Here is a 19,180-nt window from a genome sequence, read left to right on the forward strand (position 1 = left end):
TGCTTCAAACGTAATAATTAGCTAAAAAAAAACTATGAATTTTTCCAGTCAGCTATCAATACGAGTATAATCGAACACTTGAATAATCGGAATTATTACTTAGATACTTAGATGGCCCTTCTTCACTGGACGTGCGGGCCCCAGCATCTCTTCCACTCGTTTCGTTCCCTCGCCGTTGTCATCCAAGATGTTTTCAAGTTTCGTGAGCGACGTTGACGGGGTCCTTGAGCCGTATCCAGCTGAGCTCTCAGCTGGTCCATCCGTGTAGCGAACACATCACCCCATTTCGTTGGCGGTCCCCTTCGAGGGCGTTTTAGCATCCCTTGGGATCCGCTCTAGCGTTCTTTTAGTTCATCTATCGTCGATTCTTCTCATGATGTGACCGGTCCATCTATGTTTCGCTTTCGATATATATTCCGCTGGGTCGCGAAGACAGGACATTTCTCTTAAGTCTGAGCTGCGAAGACCGGCTAGGTGTTGTGTGCGCCGGTTAAGCTTCAGAAGTCATCTCTCAAGGGCTATGTGGGTAGTAAGAAGCTTCCTAGACGTGGCAGCGGTGTCTGCGTAACAGAGCGTTGGGAGAACTGTCGAGTCGAACAGATGGGCACGAAGATCTTGGTCCGTCAGTTGGTCCGTAGCTTCCCTGACGGCTGCGCATGCTGCCCATGCTGCTCTCATTGTTTTTTTCTTCTTTTTTTTTTCTTTCTGTTTATTCGCAGTCCTATTCTCTTCCCTGCTTCGTTCAATTCGTTGAGCATCGTTTCTGCTTCATTGGTACTGCTCGAAAAGAGAACGATGTCGCCGCGAAACGAAGGTTCGAAAGAAATCTTCCATCAACACGTATGCCCCTTTCTTCCCAAGATAGTGATTTCATTATCCATTGCAATGCAGCCGTGAACAGCTTCGGCGATATAGTATCGCCTCGTCGTACCCCCTTTCCAATGGGTATGGCGAGAGGGCGGTAGAAGAGCTGTATCCTAGTCGTGCATCGATCGTAGCAATAGGCTAATGTCCTCACATACGACGGGTCCACACCTTGATCGACCAGCGCTGACAGTATTGCATTCGTTTCTACGCTGTCAAATGTTTTCTCATAGTCGACGAAGGTTAGAACAAGGGGCAGGCGATAGTCCAGGCAAACCTCTATGACCGTCGACACGGTCTGGATGTGGTCCAAGCAGCTGAACCCCTGGCGGAATCCAGCTTGTTCTTAAGGCTGGGCTTCATCCAGCGTCCTAGATATGCGCGTGAGGATGATCTTTGTGAATACTTTGTATAACACGCTCAGCAAGCATATCGGACGGTAGTTCCGAAGGTCCTCTCGGTCACTTTTCTTATGGATAAGAACGGTTCGCGAGGTCTTCCACTGGTCTGGGATCCTTTCTTTCTGAAGGTAGGATGTCATGTGCGCTGCTAAGATTACATGAAGCGGATGGCTACCAGCTCGAAGAAAGTCTGCTGATATAAAATTAGGTCTGGGGGCTGTGCCAGGTTTCATGCTCTTGATAGCGACTCGTACTTCCGAAGGGAGAATCCGTGGTGGAGCTTCGCCAGTGGGGATGATTGGGCTTGACACAGGAGTTAATGAACGGAAAAGGTTCGAGTAGAACCTCTCCGTAATGATTTCCATCTCACGACGAGAAGACGTGCAAGTCCCGTCTTCGCTCAGCAAGGCTATTAGCGCAATATTATATTCGCGGAGATCCCTGCGGCACTTCTTTAGACTCGTTCTTCTTTGTGCTGCTTCCAGAATCTTCTGCTGCCTGTACTTCAAAAGATCCTCCTGCAACGCTTTTCTGCAGCTAGTGTTTGTTACTAACTTCTCAATGTGCGGTGCATTTGGATCAAGCATCAAAGTCCTTCTTCTCTCCAACAATTCCTTGGTGGTCTTCGAAATTCGATCCAAGTTGTCGTGCGTGGCTTCGAGGCACGCTCAGCACAGACTCGTAATCCTCTGAGCAACATCTCGTAGTCTACCTTTGGGTCCTCCTCGATATGCCAGTCACCTTGGGACAAAGAGTCCTCGAGTACGCAATCGTCGTAGACGACTTCTTTTCTCCTTCGTTGCCGATAGCAGATGTTCTTTTCCATCGTGTGGCTAAGTCGTATTTTCGCACGAAGGAGACGGTGATCAGAACCACTACAAAAGGATGGTACTACTGAGACGAGTAGACTCCACCTCCGGTTGGTGAGTATGTGGCCGATCTCCGCACGAGTCGCGCCATTGGGCCATTCCCATGTCCACCGACGATGATCTTTTTTCGTGAAAAGAGAGTTCGCATGAAAAAGGCGAGCGGCGGACAACAGCCCGGCGAGACGATTGCCATTTTCATTCCGGTCCCCTAGTCCAAATCTTCTAATCCTGTATTTCCCTTCTATGGCCTTTCCTAGTTTTACGTTGAAGTCTCCGACAACGAATTTGTAGAAGGGCTTCTCGTTGCGGACTACTTCCTCCAGTTCCTCGTAAAAGGCGTCCATTTCGGAATCATCAACTGCTGATGTTGGTGAGTAACAGTTTATGATACTGATGGGTTTTTTGGCGCAGAGAGCGGAGGTGAAAAATATCCAGATGAGGTGACAGGATCTCGTGATAATCGTCAGGACGACAGATGGGTGCACAACAAAACCAGCACCGCCTACATTTCGCGACGGAACCTTCTCTCCACGGCTGACGAGTGTACCGTCATTCACCTGTCGTACGTCGCTCCTTCTGCACTTGGTCTCTTGCAGAGCAATCACGTGAAATTTGATACGCTCTGCAGCTCCGAGAAAGGCATGCAGGTCAGCGGCTGTGGACACTGTTCTCGCTTTGTAAGTACACAGTCTCAGACAGTCTCCGTGGCGAGTCATGCGTGTGTCGCCTTGGTCCAGAATCAATGACGTCCTGAGCAACCTGAGATTTGATCGCCTCTCACCGGTCGCCATACCGTCCGACGTCTGAGACGGCAGGGCCCAGTGTGCAGGGTACTGAGGCAGTACATATGCCAGAGTGGCAAAAAGACTTTTCCCCAAACTAAGCAACCATGCCACGGCGAGCTTAGCTTTCACCACAGGTCGTCGCCCAACCTATATGGATCAGGGAGCCATCTTGCGACATTTTGCCAAGACGGTGGTGAATCTTATCAGTGGTTTACTCTTAGTTAGGCTTCCGATTCCGAGAAGTCGGAATGTCGGATGTGTCAAATTCCTTCTCAGCTTAGGAGACCCTGCCGGAGGATGAACCTCCGCTGTGCATCGCAGTTCGACGCCCAGAGTCACCCCCATGCCACTATGAGGCGGTAAACGGTTGTGGAGGTATTATTACAAATAATCATAAGCATTTCAAATGAAATTTTAAAAGTTGCGCAAGCAATGAAGTGGAAAACAATTACTTTTAATGCACGTAACTATCTGCAGTTTTGATCCTTTTAAAAAATCCAGAACCAGAACCATCAAATTTAAGCATTACAATTTTTTGTTGTTATTTTATGTGGAAAATAAGGTCATTTATTAATTAGCTAATACGTACTATGTTGATGAGCTCAGTGATGCTGTTCTTGCTGCCATTCGATGGTTTAACGTGTTGTAGCGCTGTATAATATCGCGTGGAACGCAGTCGCTCACGGCACTGGTCCTACTGTTGTTGTTGAAGCGCATCACGTGTACGGCCCACCTTATTGTTCTGCACTTGGAAAAAGTGGCGGCGCCTCTGATGAAAAATGATCGCTAACGTTCGACAGAACTTCGAATCCCATCTCACTTACGTGAAGCGGGATACTTCTAGCATCACTCTTTCGATTGCGCGTTCATTGACGCTCATCGCGTTTTTTTCCTCTTGCGAAATGCCCAGGTTTAGGAGAAAAGCATAGGTCAAAGCAGAAAGTACTGTGCTATTAAAGAGCCGAGCACGGAGCCGGGTGTTCTTGTTCTTCTTCACTACATCCCCTCGATGCTCTTATATGCTCCTCAAGCCGCTCGTTTCCTCCTGGGCAGCTCGGGAGTCAGGTCGTGCTTCATGTTTGTTTGCCGACCCAGATAAACGTGGCTGGTGCAATTGGACATGTTCGTTCCGTTGAGCATGAATGGCGCATCTGAGACCCATCCCTTGCGCATGAACATCGTCTTTTGCAGATTCAGCTGGAGACCGATGCTTCGTCGAACTTGATTCGCATTCGTTCAGCTTTGTTGGTGCGAGATGTTATAAGTACGATGTTATCAGCAAAGCGCTTATGGCGTACGACCATCAACCTTCACTCCCAAGCCTTCGCATTGCGTTCTCGAGGGTGGCTGTGAATATTTTAGGTGAGATTATATCACCCTGTTGGACCCCTCTTCACGTCAGCGATGATATTCTTGTAGAATAGTTACATTCTGGTCGTGAAGTTACTGTACAACTCTCGAAGTACTTTTATGTACTGAGTAGGGACACCCTGGTTGTCCAAGGTCTCCATCACAGCTTAATTCTCAACTGAGTAGAAGGAATTGTCTAAGTCGACGAAAGTGAGATGTAGCGGTATTTTTTTACTTTCATGATACCTCGATGAGTTTCTAAACAGTGTGAATCTGGAGAACAGTTTCAATCCTTTTTTAAGGTCACTCTTGTGAAGAGCTTGTAGATGACGGACAGTAAGCAGATTGTGCGATAGTTGCCGATGTCATGTGGATCTCTCTTCTTATACAGCAACACGTTCGCGCTTTTCTTCCGCTGTTTAGGGACCTTGCATTCCGATAGGTAACATGTAAAGAGCCTCGCCAGAGTGTTGATGAGCACTGGCGAAAAGTTCTTCAGGTGTTCTGGTCGTATTCTGTTGGGACCGGGTGCCGTACGATTTCTTACCGAGATTATAGCATGCCGGACTTCTAGACGACGAAAGAACCTCTGGAATGACATTTCCATCTTCCCTCGGATGGTGAGGAGGGAAGTGGACATGGCTGTTGAAGAAAGAGTAGAAGTCGTAGATGATTTTGTCCATTCCCCACGCAATGGTTGTTCCTTTGGAGTTCCGTAGAGCACTCATCCTTGTCTTGCGAATGGCGAAGTCTCGTCGGGCATAGGGGATGCTTTTTCCCGCCTCATCAGCTTCGGCCAGCACTTCTGCTATCCTTTCCTTGAGGTCTTCTTTTATCGCCTCTCTGTAAAGCTTTGCGAGCTCGGACGTGAGTTCTTGGTTGCCCGCGGCTCGTACTGCTCCACGCTGGCGTATCGGCTCAACAGTTTCGTGAGACAGGCGTCTTCTGTTGGTTTTAAAACTCTCGGCCTTCCTCGTGTAGTCTTGAACGAATCTTATCAAAAGCCGGCTAGTGTAGTGAAGAGATCCCAGTTAATGATAGTTCTGGGACTTCTCTCTCTTAATTTCGCGAATTTCTCTTATCTCCGGGTAAACGAAAATCTTCACCGGAGGAGGCGATGGTACGATCCCGTATAAAGCTTTGGCGGCAACAGCGGCATCAGACAGGCAAAACCTTTTGCTTACGATGATGTGGTCAATTTCATTACGGTACACTCTACCGGATGACTCCCACGTCCAGCGTAGAGAAGAGGGCTTCTAGAATTGCGAGTTCCAATAACTGGTCATAGTCGTCATTGTGAACTCGGAGAGCCTCTTCCCCTGTTCATTCCATTGTAGGCAGTGGGTCCCTATGTGAGGTTTCTCAGGTGTTCTTCTCGGGCCAGTTTCGGCGTTGAAATCACCAATTATGACCTTGTAGAAGGCATGATCTTTTCGGCAGAACTTCTCCAGGTCCATATAGAAAGCTTCGACTTCTTCTTCGCAGCTTGATGTTGGAGCGTAAGCGACGAAGATAGTCAAAGCTGGTGTTGGACCACATCTTCTCATCCGCAGACGTCGGATTCGGGTCGTAAGTTGTTCAAAAGCGTCGATGTTCTTTGCCACACTCGTGTTGACGAGGACGCCAACTCCACCAACACCTCTACTGTCGCATGTTCCTAAGAACAGTTCTTCTCCAGTTTCATATACGGCGTTGAGAGGGTGACGTCGTCTCGTCTCGGTCAGTCCGATGACGTCGTACTTGATCTTCTTGGCTTGCATCATCAGATCTTCGATGGCCGCTTCCGATGCAAGTCTACAAGCGTTATAAGTACTGATCGCCATCCTAGTCCTTTTTCGTTTTGGCAGCCTACATGACTCCTGCAACCCCGTCCTACCTGACGCTACCGTACCAGGTTTTCCTCCGGAATCAGGAGACTCTTTTCTATTACTGTGTTTTGCATAAAATTTAAAACACATGAGCAGGTTGCAAGCCTCTGGTCCCATGAATTTTTGGGAGAACTCCGTTCTCCCGGAGTGGACATGTGGAGCCTATTGGTTGGAGGCGACTCCAAACCGCCTCCCTTTCACCTCCTAGTCACTTGGTTGTAGGCTTTTGGCCGGACCGACGTGCGGAATGCAACTATGTCATGAGTCAGTCCTGGCTCAGCAGAAACAGGGAGTCCATTCCCCGAATCCACCTGCGTCTCTGGGCAAGCACAAGGTCGCTTTTGGTCTGCGATTAGCCCCGCCACCCGAGGACGCGCCACATAGCCTCGTGACTACTCGGCTGTGATTCCTCTAGTGAGGGAGATCCGTGGGATAAAGGGATAACTGCTGCAAATCCTACCTCACGCCTCAAAGCGGCGCAGCGTTGGCCCTGGCCGTCGGGCAGCTGTGGTGGCGAGACTTCGTCGAGGACAACACCCCTGTTGGGTCATACTGCTAATGTCTACTATGTGTTGTTCAGAAGCTAGGGCGTCCCCCGGAAGCGACGCGCATTGACATTGGGCAATGTGGCAAATATGCGAGGGCTACCGACTAGAGGACGGAGCCGGCCAAAGAAGTTCCCAGCTCTTTTTTTCCATTTAGCAAACGTAATGATTCCGGTGGGGATTCAACTCTCGACCGTTTGTTATCACTGTCAAAAGAAGGATTGTGTCGTCGAATACACGTTGAGAGCTTCCTCATCTTTTCAGCTTGTATGTACACATATGTACTGACACTTAATCCTTGCACTGAGCTATCAGTGGCGTTTATATTATACCAGTCTGAATGTCCAGCTAAAGCCGGATTTCAGACTTTTGTGGTTTTCGCTTCGCTCCCCTTCACTGAACAATGAAAGTTAATAGTAGTGGCGTTTTCTTTAAAATTAGATCTGTGTTTTTTCAAACAACGCTTTCCTTCTCCTTTTTTATTATAAATTAAGGCGAAAGATAGCAGAGTTTTCCTTCTAAACGCGTCAATTCTACATTTGGAGAATATTCGACCATCAGCTCCAAACACTCCTTCGATACCAAAATAATATATACACAATTTGAAAGCATTACTCGAAGTATGAGTGTTCCTTCTGATTTTCCCCAACATTTATCACAGAATGATGTTTTAACATAAAATGACGTAATCAACATCATCATACTGATAAAGATAAGTTCCACATCAGATCTTGTAAACTGTTGGGTACTATTTAAGCAGCAGTTTGCGTGGGTGTTTCTACCTTCTGAAGAAGGCATGCTACCAAGTTGAGGCAAACGTGCAGGGAAATAGATACGTGGAGGACTCATAGAAGTGTAATGCAACACGTGCAGTGGCCATGGATATGAAACGGTCGCGACGTCTACTTTACCTTTCGCGACATCCATACGAAGTTATTGCGCACCGATCCGACGCTCTGGGATCCGTTGCACCCTATTTTATGGATGCTTGGCGTCGGCGCACCAATTCGACGACGGTATACCCGTCGCACCCCATATTATAGCTATCTGGCGTCGGCGCACCAACTCCACGCCGATGGACCCGTCGCACCCCCTTTTCGAATTTTGTGACTGACACACACACGTGACAGAATAAGCCCGTTATTATATAGCATGATTACATTATTATTATTTCACTTGCAGCGTATATTAATGTCGTTTCAAGGAGGGTTTTTTCCCCCAACACATCGCTTGACTCTGTTTACTCGGAGTGACGGGACCGTTTCCCAACCCGTAGCCTCAAGTGGCGAGTGACCGAAGCGCATTGTTGTGGAGGAGGTGAACGGCAGTCGTCTCGATCGTTTTTTCTCGGATTGCAGTGGGAAACTCCCGGAGATGCAATATGTAAACTTTGGCCTCGACTGTCTGATTGTAGGACAGTAGCCACTATAACTTCATTCCCCCGTGACTAGCAGAAGAAAACCTTGAAGGGGTTGATTTTAAGTTTTGTCGGCGAAGCGGCGGAACCAGTTGTTGGTGTTGATAGCGGTCTCCTTACCCAACGCCTCGTTGATTTGGACGTCACCCGACGTGCTGTTTGCTGTTGTTTCCACTCATAAGAGGAGATCACTCAGAGATGACGTCGATCAGTTTCCATTACAACGGTGGAGCAGAGATGCAGCGTTCTTATATACTTTTTGTTAAAAAGCTTGTAGAAACACCTAGCTCTTAACTTAGTCCCCAGAAAAAAAAGCGCCTTCTACCTCTCAGTTTTTCTTTCAAAAGTGTGAAAAAAGTAAGTAGCCAACCTAATATTTTTTTTCGCTCGCGGTAAGTCTTCTGTAAATCTTTTGATAGTTGATGCAAATAGACTACATACTTTTTCACTGATGGTACCAAAAGAGTAGAATGTCCAGTTAGAGCGCCAGTAGCACTGAATAATGCTACTTACATATTATCATTAAGATCTGATAGCACGCGCCAAAATTTTACGTCGCACAGCAGTACCACGTGGCCAACAAGTGGGCAAGACATTTCTCAGTTCAGACACGACTGCGATAGTCAGGAGCTGAAAACATCTCTTCTCAACTGAACCATACTCATACTTTGGATCATTTGTGCTTGCTTTATTTTTCGTTTTGAATGCTTTACAAACTAGAACCTCCAACATATTTGTCTTTTGAAGAAATGAAAATGAACACGGTACCATCCGCACTTGCTTTCTCTAAGTATATTCAGTTCAATATGACTTGAATGATTTCTTGATGCGACCTCGGTGCAGCAGCACTTCTTTGAAGGGTATATCCGTTCTTCGAATAAACACACCCAATACTTAAAGATGAACAGATATACATCTTCTTCGTATGAGGTCTTCACCCATGGGGAAGTCTTTATTAGACACTAACATATCTAAGTCACGTCATCATCCTATACATCACGCTCATCCGGCTGAATACACTGTGCTGGATGAAGCCCGGATATCTTGAAAATTTTTTGTATTTTCTGTTTTTTAGGACGTTTTCATGCTCTCTTATACGACAGTGCTGAATACAAAAACTGTAGCTGAAATTCTACGTATGGGATACACTCGTATACCAGTGTTTGATGGTAGGTCTTGCACAAATCTTTTAGATTCAACGGAGCGATCGTATTTCTTTCCTTTTTAGTTCTGCATTTGCAGATTTTTCAATTTTTTTTCTACGTATGCTTTCTGTGGTGCTTTGTGCGAGTGCTTGTGGTAAAGGAGTGCGGGACAAGAGGTACCCGTGAAAACCGGCTGACCGCTCCTGTCCTCCCTTCGGCACCGCTCGCCTCCGCGCAATTACGACTGCCGCTCCACCAGCTAGACATCCTCCACTACCGCCTAAGATCACCTACACCCCGCCTCCCTATTGCTCTCTAATCAACGCCGCGCGCGACGTTCGCGCCGCGACGAAGCGGTGGATAGTGCGAATTTTGAAAGGGGGAGTGAAAAACGAATTACCGAGGCGAATTTTGATGTCCGAATATAGTAAACTAAGCGCATATTATTGGGAATAAAGGAGAAAAATAAGTAAAAATTACTTCAAAAAGATGCTCCAGGGAAAAGAATAACATGCATATATTTTCAAACATCTCATAATTTAACACATTTCATGCCCTAAGTTTTCTATATGAACTAGCAGTGCATAATTATGTGTTTGTCACGATGCCATTCAACGAATTCGTGTTCAACTTTCAACTGCGGCAGCTATAATAACAGCAACTTTATGCACTTATTACTTTGTATACATTCTTTAAACTCCTTTCTACATTTTTTTCTACATTTTTTTCCTTTTCAAAATTTTACATAGATATAATGTTTATGCAGAGCACGAATGTGATATAATGTTTATATAGAGCAAGTATTGAAATATGTCAGTATTTGACATAATTCAATACTTACTTGTACGTATAATGCAGTTTTATTATATAAGACTGATCAAAACGTATTGAAATATGTCAAATAATTCAATACTTGCTTGTACGTTTTATGCAGTTTTATATAATAAAGCTTTGTATGGTTCTTCAAATTTCTTTCAACAGCGTTTTATTATTTCATTTCTATCTATTCTCTGCATAAAATCAATATGACAGGTTAGGTGTATTAGTGGCGAACAGAGACCTTTGTATTTTCGAGATATACCTTTAGGTATAGTGTATGTCTGCGAAGCATTATTCGCGCCTCGTTAAACGTTGGATGCCAGTTTCACCCAGCTAAATAAGCAAAAAGAAATCCATAGAAAGCGAAAACAAAAGTAAAGAAGATAGCATAACACCGATCGGCGAGACATTTTTTGAAACATCTCTTGCATTCCCAGAAATGGATGAGTGTTTTCCACCTAACAAGTCAAAACAGGACAATTTCATTTTCACTCGCATTTCTAAATGGCATACCACTTATACGAACCTGTTTCATTCATTCTTTCCTTTATATTAACTTACAAGCACACTTTATGTAGACCTTCAAACAACATCTAATACCAGGTACATTCCTTTCCGTTCGACTTTAAAAGCGCATCATAAGAGCTGTAAGCGACGCGCGGTGCAATTAACGACGCTCATTAGCCTCCTGGATACGCGGCGGCACGTCATACGGGTACCTCTTGACCGTTCCCTCTGGTAAAGGCATCATCAGCACTTTGCGTCTGATCAGCCTACATGTAAACAGGTTTCTTGATTTTGAGGTGATCGGAATAACGTCGTTTCGTTATTGTTTGTGAAGGATCTGGCGTTATTGGATCCTGACGACAACTTCACCATACAGACAGTCTGCGGCTACCATCAACATCCACTACGATTCGTTATGGAAGACACTCCTTTGCGCGTTATGTTGGAGGAATTCAAAAAGGTTTATCCGCTTGTACAGACAGTGTTGAAAATCGGTTTTTTTTTTGATTGACGTTGTTCTTCTAAGGGTGATTACCATTTGGCAATGGTGCAACGCATTGTATACACGGAAGATAGTGATCCAACTTACGAACTTGTGGGAGTTGTTACACTAGAAGATATTGTTGAAGAAATCCTGCAGGTGCATTCTATCGCTTACTTAGTAGATTTTGACTTTGTTTGATTCAGCGAAGGTTTTGAAATTGTTCCACGAGAAATCTTCCCCCATCTCAGAAAATGATAGCGCTATTTGCTCTATTTTCAGACACATTTTCATCAAAGCACCACTAAGTTACACTTTCAAATCTACCAGAATTATTCCAAATGTTGTTGCGAAGATGTCCCTCGCTGAAAATGGCATTGGCGTCCCTAGCAATTCTGGCACTAAAGACGTCCTCCTCGGATGGTGAATGAGCAGCGATAAATCGGGAGAGGGCGTGAGCGTGTCCGGAGCACCTGATAATCCAATACTCGATGTCGAAATCCTAGGCGAGGAGTATGAGCCTTCAGCGTTGCAGCCAGTTTGCAGGGTAATCATGGAGTTATTTTCTTGATTCGAAAACGGCGAGAAATGTGATCCATGAGAAGACTGAAGTCCGTAGATGTATCGCTAGAATGTCCGGTTGGGATGAACAAGAGTCGAGTCCTTCCTTCCCGATTTGACTGTAGTTCTTCCATCTCTGAGAGAGCGACTGGCAGATAGCTTCCTCCGTTCTATCTGGATGCCGATGGGAGGTGGCTGACTACTCCTCTACCGTAGTCTTCGCGGACGGTTACGACTATCGATAGTTTGGGATAGCAAAGGGTTAGGAGCAGATCCAAGGCGAGCACTTTTTTGGTGCAATCGAAGGCGGCGTCGTATCCGGAGTTGCAGTTGTACGTAGCTTCTTTCTTGAGAAGCGCCCATAGCTGGTACATCTCAGAGACGTAGGATCTATAGCGGGTGATAAAACTGAAGAAAGATCAGACCCAAGCGACAATTTTTCGGCTTTGACATCTACATCTTTTTAGGATCTGGACAGCGCCCGAAAGCGGAGATGACATTTTCAGGGTAGGTAGGCTGAGCCACGAATTTGCCTTCGTCGATGCGAATACTGAGGCTACAAGCAAACATCCTTGTGAAGGGAGCTTCCAATTTGGGATTGTGCTCAAGAAGAGTGCGGCCGGTGATGATGACCTTATCGAGATATGTAGCAACACCATAGGGTCCAGAGATCATGAAGTCGATAATCTACTGTAAGACTGACTGTCTGACCATGATTCCAAATGGTATTTGATTCTAGCGAGGGAGTCCTCTGTGTGTGATTGATTGTGAATTCTTGGAGTATAGAGACGACTTCGACTTGTGAGTAGTGAAGAAAAAAAGGTTTCCCCACTAATTTTGGTGAACACTTCTTAGGCGGTGGGCAGCGGGTGCCGGTGCAACATCAACGCGTTGTTGAGCCCGGTAAGACGGCGCAAAGCAGGGTGGACCTATTGAACTTTCTCACAACAACAATAGGAGCTGTACAGTGTGGATGATCGACGGCGGTGATGACGTTCTGCGTGATGAGATGGTCGCTCTCAGCGTCTAGAAGTGGTGAGGAGGCATAAGAGCCCGGTATTTTTTAAAAGAAATGCAGGCGAACATCGGGCTTCAGGTAGAGCGTAGCCTCGTCCTTGGTGCAGCATCTAAGTTTGAGTCTGAAGAGCTTCATGAAGAGGCGCTTCAGCCTGACGATCGTTTAATCTCGGAGCGCGGTGTAAACGGTTATTTATAGGGTTATAAAAACGATGTTATATATATATATATATATATATATATATTGGAATGAATTATACGAATTATGAAATCGAGTACCGTTGTTACATTAGTTTGAAATTGAGTACTCTCTTAGACATTTTCTTCCGGGAATTGTCTAATTTCTAAAGTTCAAAGTATGCTTTCTCATAGATTTCTTTGAATAAATGCAGGTTTTTTGTAGGCTGAAGTGTCCTTGTCAGGCACAACAAGATTTCATGTTATAACTCTCAACTAGTTTCGAAAACTTCATACATTCGCGATTTTATCCAAAGGTCTTAAATGTATACTTTTACACTGCGCTGTTTGGAAATGGACCGAGAAAATTATAGAGCAGAAGAGATAAGGATATGGTTCTTTAGTTGTTTATTTTTTTGAGGGGAACGAAAGCAGCTCACCGTACTCATAACATCTTATTTAGTTCACTCTTCAAGGTATTTCCAATAATAGTAGAAGTAGATGATATCTTCATCATTTGAAAGCTTTCAGGTTATACTCTTTCTTTTCACAACACGGCTGATCTGTTTTTCTTGTGATATTTTCCCAGTTATTTGCTCTGCTTCGTTCAATTCCATTAGTATCACGCTTTAGATCTTTGATAAGCAAAAATGCCTCTTTGTTCCCAAGTTGAAATACGGCCTGAGAACGCGTTCCATGACAGTAAAATATCATCCTTCCAAAAACAAAAAGAAGAAGAAACGAATTAACGTATAACACGCAACCATATCTACTCCGATGTCAAAATTGCCTGTAAACAACTGCGTGTCATGAAGGATATACAGACTACAGGCTGCCTCGCTTCGGATTCTGCTCAGGTTTGGGTGCTATAGAAGGGCTAGGAGTACTTTATCGTATAAAATTAAGAACGTGTGCGCATACAAAGCGCTCAATATATCATCGCACGCTGCCATCAATAACGATGGGCATGGTTGGACGAAAGGACGTTTGGAGGACCTTGAAACACTTTCGATGAACGAATCCATGTACGCGGGCTGGCAGCATGCAAATGTGTTCAAGGCAAATGTTAATTAGTTGATAGCACCCTGGAGGACTCACTGAACAAACGGAATTCACAAAGTGGAAGGGTGCTAAAGAAACGGATCGTGTGAAAACTTTTTGATTAATCCCACTTCAGAGTCGTTCGTCTTGACACGTGGTTTCACGTATCTTGTTGTTGCCTTGATTGAAATTATGATATTCCCATGTTTGACTTCCAATATACCTCGGCTCCTCGGCATTGTAATGATTCGATGTTCGTTGTTTTGAGTTGAGCCTTGTTTTTTAAAATCTTTTATTCTTAGCTGGCGGCTGACGTTTTTGGAAATCTAAAAACCGGCTTTCAGCCAAGAAGAGCCGAAGGCTTAGGATTTTTCATCGGGGAGATAAGACTCTTATCCGCCAAGAATAAAAGATCATATGTAAAATATTGTGTCTGGCTCAGCTCAAGACAACAGACTAGGATATGCCCCGTAGTGGGATGAGAAGTTATCTGACAAGCTTCTTCTCAGAAGTTGATATCATACGGAATGCGCTCATTTGCTCCGGTCTTCCTATGGTCATTTCCCTACACTGGATCCAAATAATTTTCGAATACGTTGCAGGCGGAAATTGTGGACGAGACGGACGCTATAATGGATAATGTTAACAGAACAAGAAGGAGAGGTGCCCAGGTACGTATCTGTGTGCATAGGTCATACTAATATGACTTGCTACGCTTGTGTGTACGAATGTGTGTCTAAGTGTGTTTGCGCTGAAGGCTAGTAGAGTTGGGTTGGTCGCCGGCCTTGCGTCGCTACTGTATCAAGAATTTGCAACTTTCTCACTTCAATCAATCGAATGACTGCTATATCAACTATTAGAGTACAACATCTACAGCTGAGGTTTCCAGATGGTCAAAGGGGCATAAAACAAAAACCAGTAAATAGACAGTGTCGATTTTCGCAGATAAAGTGACCGATGAATCCGTAGTCAGGGCATGCCAGAAACCTCAGCTTTCCTCAAGAAGTTCCGCTAGACCTAAGAAGAAAGGACTTCGAAATTGAAGAGTCAATATTTCAAGATGATAAAGTAAGAAGGCAGTTCCGGAAACCTAATCGTGCTCTGTACATACGTTACGTATTTGGTGAAGATGAGCCAAGGACTGTTATCACCAAATAGGTAACGCTTTACCCCATTACGGTACGTTTGACGTTGACTGTGTATTCTTAGACGATACCCTTCTGCAGTGGTCGATCACATCAGTTTTTTTTTTGCAATTTCGCTGCAAACCTACCATACACAGTTCCTGGAATGCGCTGAGAACTTGTCTGTGGGGTATTTGATTCCCCACATTACTATGTCGTGGACCCTTACCCTCAGCCGATACTATTGATGTTGACCTAGATCTGCTATAAGGACACTGAAAAGTTGACAGCAGAAGTTCTTGAATATGTCCAGAAGCTTTTAACTTTTCTTAAAAATTGACCTTTTCAATACAATGGATGGATATCGACTTAGTAGTTAAGTGGTTCTTAAACACACATTGTCCTGTCATATTAAAGTTTTTACTGAAGAAGCTATTAGTGTAGAATAATATTAGTGCAATCAGTGTTGCAATAGTGGGAGTAGTATAACAGTAGACTATAACCACAGATACGCATAGTCAAAACGTCATTAAACACGGTGCAGTTGCGCAAGCGGTTGCGCTCGAAGCTGCGCGGTGGAGAGTGTTCAGAATCGAGGTGAGACTATCGCGAGCTGCAGCGACGAGAGGTACTAGCATTCCACCGCTCCGCTTCGAACGCAACCGCTTACGCAACTGTACCGTGCTTCATGTCGTTTTGACCCGACTACACACATAAACGCATACATACTTACATATACATATTAGGAGTACAAGTACGTTTTGAGGTTTTTTTTTTGTAACCTTGAAGCCTTATTCAGAGAAATTGGTATAATATATTTCATTCGAAGTTTTGTCCTTCGTTAGCTCCGACTTTTCCCCATCTTTCAGGCTTCAGCGTACGGATTCCGCGTTGAAAAAAATTTCTCGTCTTCCGAGGCGATCCAAGAATCGACCCAATTTTTGGCTTCTTCGTGAGAAATGAAACGCTGCTCTGCCAGGTCATGAGTCATCGACCGGAGCAAGTGGTAGTCGGGAGAAATTGGAGGATGAATACGGCGGGAGGAGTAGAACATCCCACTGAAGCGCCTATAAAGTTTTTTTTTTTTTTTTTTTTGACGATTCTTACAACATGTCGCCAAGCGTTGTGGTGTTGAAAGATTACTTCGTCATATCTTTTTGGCATGTTGTTGGGCAAGTATGTTTTTATATTTTAGGTTTACATTTTTGTCATAGGCTGATTTTTAGAGGGAATGATGACGCTTTAATATTCTTGTAGCAACATGTGCTTCGATGCGATTTAATGCTAGTCACGCCATCTTTTGTGAATCCCTCAAAACTTATTTGTACCCCTAATGGATACCATGCATACATGCGTACTTACACACACATGGATACATGCACACATACATCGCATACATAGCATACATCGCATACAAGTACATGTACATGTACACGTATACATGTACATATACATCCGCATATACATATACATGTACATAATACATATACACACCTACACATACCACATACGCATACACTTCACACCTCACATACACCACACATATACTTTACACACATGGACCACACTCACATATACAGAGATACCTATACATATGGATGCACACTTACCACAAAAATATGCACCACGGAAGGTCTAGAACATGGGTAACGAGTAACTCGACATCTTGGTATCAGTGAGTGCGACGATCTAGTCGAAACTTTAGGAAGTAATAATTTATTTCACAATGCATCATGATTAACTAAAATAAAGGAGTAATCAGCAACGAATCTATCACTCAAAGAGGAACAGCGATGCAAGTTTTTGAAATGATCAAGGTGAATAAGAAGTCTTCTGTTTTCACGCCCTTCAAGTTCTTAACTCTTATTGCTGAACCCATCTGGTGTGGAAAACTGGGGAAACCCTGACTATATTCATAAACTTTAGATGTTACCAATGCTTTTTTATGAAGCAACTGTATTTTCTAAACTACGGTCTCAATTTGTGCTTACAGAGTAACTCAACAGAATACATTGAAGGATCAAATTTATTAAGAATCCTTTCAGGCTCGCGACGTCTCGTGTCTAATGGATACAGATGAACCTTCTCGTGTGATAAGTGTGCAGATGCAATTAGTAGCAATGCAGTGGCTAACTACTAATCACAATGCATTTAACTCCGACCACATAAATCAATCTGTTTTGGAAAGAATTATTCGTCAAAATTGCCGCCGTGTGCGTGCCTTTCCTGATTAAACTTGGAGGCGTTCCAATTTAATTCTTAATATATTAGTTTTGGATAGATATAGATTGACTTACTTACTTGACTTAATCGGCGGGCTGATGTCATCGTCTGACCCGACTACCCGCATCTTCGCCGAGGTGTGCCGTCCTTGAACACAGCTCTGCCCAACCTTCTCGATCTTCTACGAGAGCTTGCACAGAATCAATCTATTCGTCGCTATTCCATATTCTGCGAAACCTTACGTCTCGCCTGAACTGCCTATCCACGACGAGTGTCCTCAGGTCCTCTTTCACTACCTTAATCCAGAACTTCCGTTTTCGGCCAGGTGGCTTCTTCCAGCTCGAACCCGGCAAACTCCTCAGAACTCGTTGAACATCTGCCGGTTGATCCTTAATATATGACCAAAGAAGCGACGACGATTTACTTTAGCCACTTTCGATGGTGGTGCAAGATGTTGACGTCTTCCACATGTCATCCGCCGGTATACCACATAAATTTCTGCGTAAAGATCTTCATTGTGACATACCCTAGGCCAAAGTAGCCAAGTAGCCGTCTAAGCAGCTTTCGTTCCGTGCAATCAAGCCTCTCCATAACCGTTGATGGTGCTGCCCAAGTCTCCGATCCGTCCATCATGATGGGGCGAATTGCGGATAGGTAGACTCGCAGCTTGACTTCGTTGGTGATGGGGGTCGACCACAGACATTTCGTTAAGGAGTTAAATGCAGAAGTGGCCTTAGCGAATCTTTGCTGAACATCTCTCTCGTAGCTGCCATTGTTCTTCACCGTACAGCCTAGGTAACAGAACTCATCGACGAGTTCTATCGGTTTTCCGTCCACCCTGATTCCCGTTCGTGGTCTCGAAGAGATCCACATCTGCTTGATAAGCTGCAGCCAGCTTGGATACAAGGTTGACAACATGTTGAAGTTTCGTACTGCTTTCCGCGAATATAATAACATCGTCGGCGTACTCGAGGTCAGTCAAGGGGCACCCAGATGGTGCTAAGACAATGTCGGCAGGACACTGGTCGACTGTTCTTCGCATAATGTCGTCGACTGCGAAATTCAACAGGAAAGGTCCTGCTACTGCCCCTTGTCTTACTCCAGTTACCACTTCAAACGGTGTTGTACATCCGGCTGGTGTTCGAACTGCAGCAGTTGTTCGTTGATTCATGTCATAAAGCAAGTGAACGAACTTTCCTGGCACTCCATCTGCGCGGAGCGCGTTGAGAAGACGGCCTCGGTGAGGAGAGTCGAACGCGGCTTCAAAGTCCAGAAACGCTAGTTGCATTGGCTTCGAATATCGCTGCCAGATTTCGATCACTCTCCTGACGATGAACACCTGGTCAATCGTAGATCGGCCAGGGCGAAAGCCAGCTTGCTCGTCGCGCGTTGTTTCTTCGCGATGTTTAATGAGTCGGTACAGGATAATGCGCTCCAGTGCCTCGTACATAACACACAGCGAAGAGATTCCTCGATAATTCCTGGGGTCCGTGACGGATAACTTCTTGTGGAAGGGAATTATGATAGCGTGTCTCCACGAATCAGTTATCCTTTCGTCTATCCATATTGAACGGGTGATCTTTATCATCTCACGAATCCCAGACGGAGGAAAATATTTCAGCATTTCTGCGCTAATCCCGTCGTCTCTACCAGATTTTCCATTCTTCATTTTTTGAATACAGACTAGAACCTCCGACTCGGTCGGTGGCTCCTTCGTTAACCGCATATGTTGGTTTATGAACGTGTTCAGGAGCTGACGGTGCTAGCCGGTTCAGCAAGGTCTTGAAGTGTTCCTTCCAAATTGGAAGGGTTGCTTCGCCGACAGCTACTCCATTGGCAGTGTTGAGGACAGGAGAACATCTTTTCGTTTTGCCGCTATACTATTTTAGTAGAGCGTAGGCTTTCCCCTGGTTCCTGTCCTCTCACTCCTTCTCAAACTCAATCGCTCTTGACGTCCACTCGTTACCGCGGTCTTGTTGCAGTTGA

At 44.8% G+C, this 19,180-nt stretch overlaps 5 protein-coding genes across 11 annotated transcripts in view; 1 reads left to right on the forward strand and 4 right to left on the reverse strand.

The window, feature by feature from the left end:
* Positions 1–1,210: 1,210 nt before the first annotated feature.
* RB195_023399 (uncharacterized protein) lies at positions 1,211–4,223 on the reverse strand (the record flags this gene model as incomplete). 3 transcript variants are annotated; one of them, XM_064210817.1, is made up of 3 exons in its annotated part: positions 1,211–1,888; positions 1,945–3,066; positions 4,125–4,223. In XM_064210817.1, the coding sequence occupies 3 exons, from the start codon at positions 4,221–4,223 to the stop codon at positions 1,211–1,213; spliced, it is 1,899 nt and encodes a 632-aa protein (XP_064066696.1). The 3 variants fall into 3 exon arrangements, with proteins under 3 accessions (XP_064066696.1, XP_064066697.1, XP_064066698.1); XM_064210815.1 differs by lacking the exons at positions 1,945–3,066; positions 4,125–4,223 and having other exon boundaries at positions 1,211–1,630; XM_064210816.1 differs by lacking the exon at positions 4,125–4,223 and having other exon boundaries at positions 1,852–2,925.
* A 465-nt stretch (positions 4,224–4,688) lies between these two features.
* On the reverse strand, positions 4,689–6,092 carry RB195_023400 (uncharacterized protein; the record flags this gene model as incomplete). Of its 2 annotated transcripts, none has more annotated exons than XM_064210818.1 (2): positions 4,689–5,251; positions 5,672–6,092. In XM_064210818.1, the coding sequence occupies 2 exons, from the start codon at positions 6,090–6,092 to the stop codon at positions 4,689–4,691; spliced, it is 984 nt and encodes a 327-aa protein (XP_064066699.1). The 2 variants fall into 2 exon arrangements, with proteins under 2 accessions (XP_064066699.1, XP_064066700.1); XM_064210819.1 differs by having other exon boundaries at positions 5,549–6,092.
* A 292-nt stretch (positions 6,093–6,384) lies between these two features.
* RB195_023401 (uncharacterized protein) lies at positions 6,385–17,725 on the forward strand (the record flags this gene model as incomplete). 3 transcript variants are annotated; one of them, XM_064210822.1, is made up of 6 exons in its annotated part: positions 6,385–6,525; positions 9,175–9,268; positions 10,867–11,030; positions 11,097–11,210; positions 14,450–14,518; positions 17,017–17,205. In XM_064210822.1, 6 exons carry the CDS (start codon positions 6,385–6,387, stop codon positions 17,203–17,205), a joined length of 771 nt encoding a protein of 256 aa, XP_064066701.1. The 3 variants fall into 3 exon arrangements, with proteins under 3 accessions (XP_064066701.1, XP_064066702.1, XP_064066703.1); XM_064210820.1 differs by lacking the exons at positions 6,385–6,525; positions 17,017–17,205 and adding exons at positions 7,561–7,698; positions 15,841–15,927; XM_064210821.1 differs by lacking the exons at positions 6,385–6,525; positions 9,175–9,268; positions 10,867–11,030; positions 11,097–11,210; positions 14,450–14,518 and adding exons at positions 16,765–16,788; positions 17,624–17,725 and having other exon boundaries at positions 17,017–17,184.
* RB195_023402 (uncharacterized protein) lies at positions 17,666–18,920 on the reverse strand (the record flags this gene model as incomplete). 2 transcript variants are annotated; one of them, XM_064210824.1, is made up of 2 exons in its annotated part: positions 17,666–17,985; positions 18,032–18,920. In XM_064210824.1, 2 exons carry the CDS (start codon positions 18,918–18,920, stop codon positions 17,666–17,668), a joined length of 1,209 nt encoding a protein of 402 aa, XP_064066704.1. The 2 variants fall into 2 exon arrangements, with proteins under 2 accessions (XP_064066704.1, XP_064066705.1); XM_064210823.1 differs by lacking the exon at positions 17,666–17,985 and having other exon boundaries at positions 18,000–18,863.
* Positions 18,921–19,116: 196 nt separating this feature from the next.
* RB195_023403 (uncharacterized protein) overlaps positions 19,117–19,180 on the reverse strand; it is a gene marked incomplete at both ends in the record, with an annotated part of 312 nt that continues 248 nt past the window's right edge. Inside the window, one exon of the mRNA XM_064210825.1 lies at positions 19,117–19,180. This exon is cut by the window's right edge and continues 248 nt beyond it. Coding sequence (XP_064066706.1) covers positions 19,117–19,180 — 64 coding nt within the window.

Source organism: Necator americanus, chromosome X (assembly GCF_031761385.1).
Source record: "Necator americanus strain Aroian chromosome X, whole genome shotgun sequence".
In the NCBI taxonomy this organism is placed as follows: domain Eukaryota; kingdom Metazoa; phylum Nematoda; class Chromadorea; order Rhabditida; family Ancylostomatidae; genus Necator; species Necator americanus.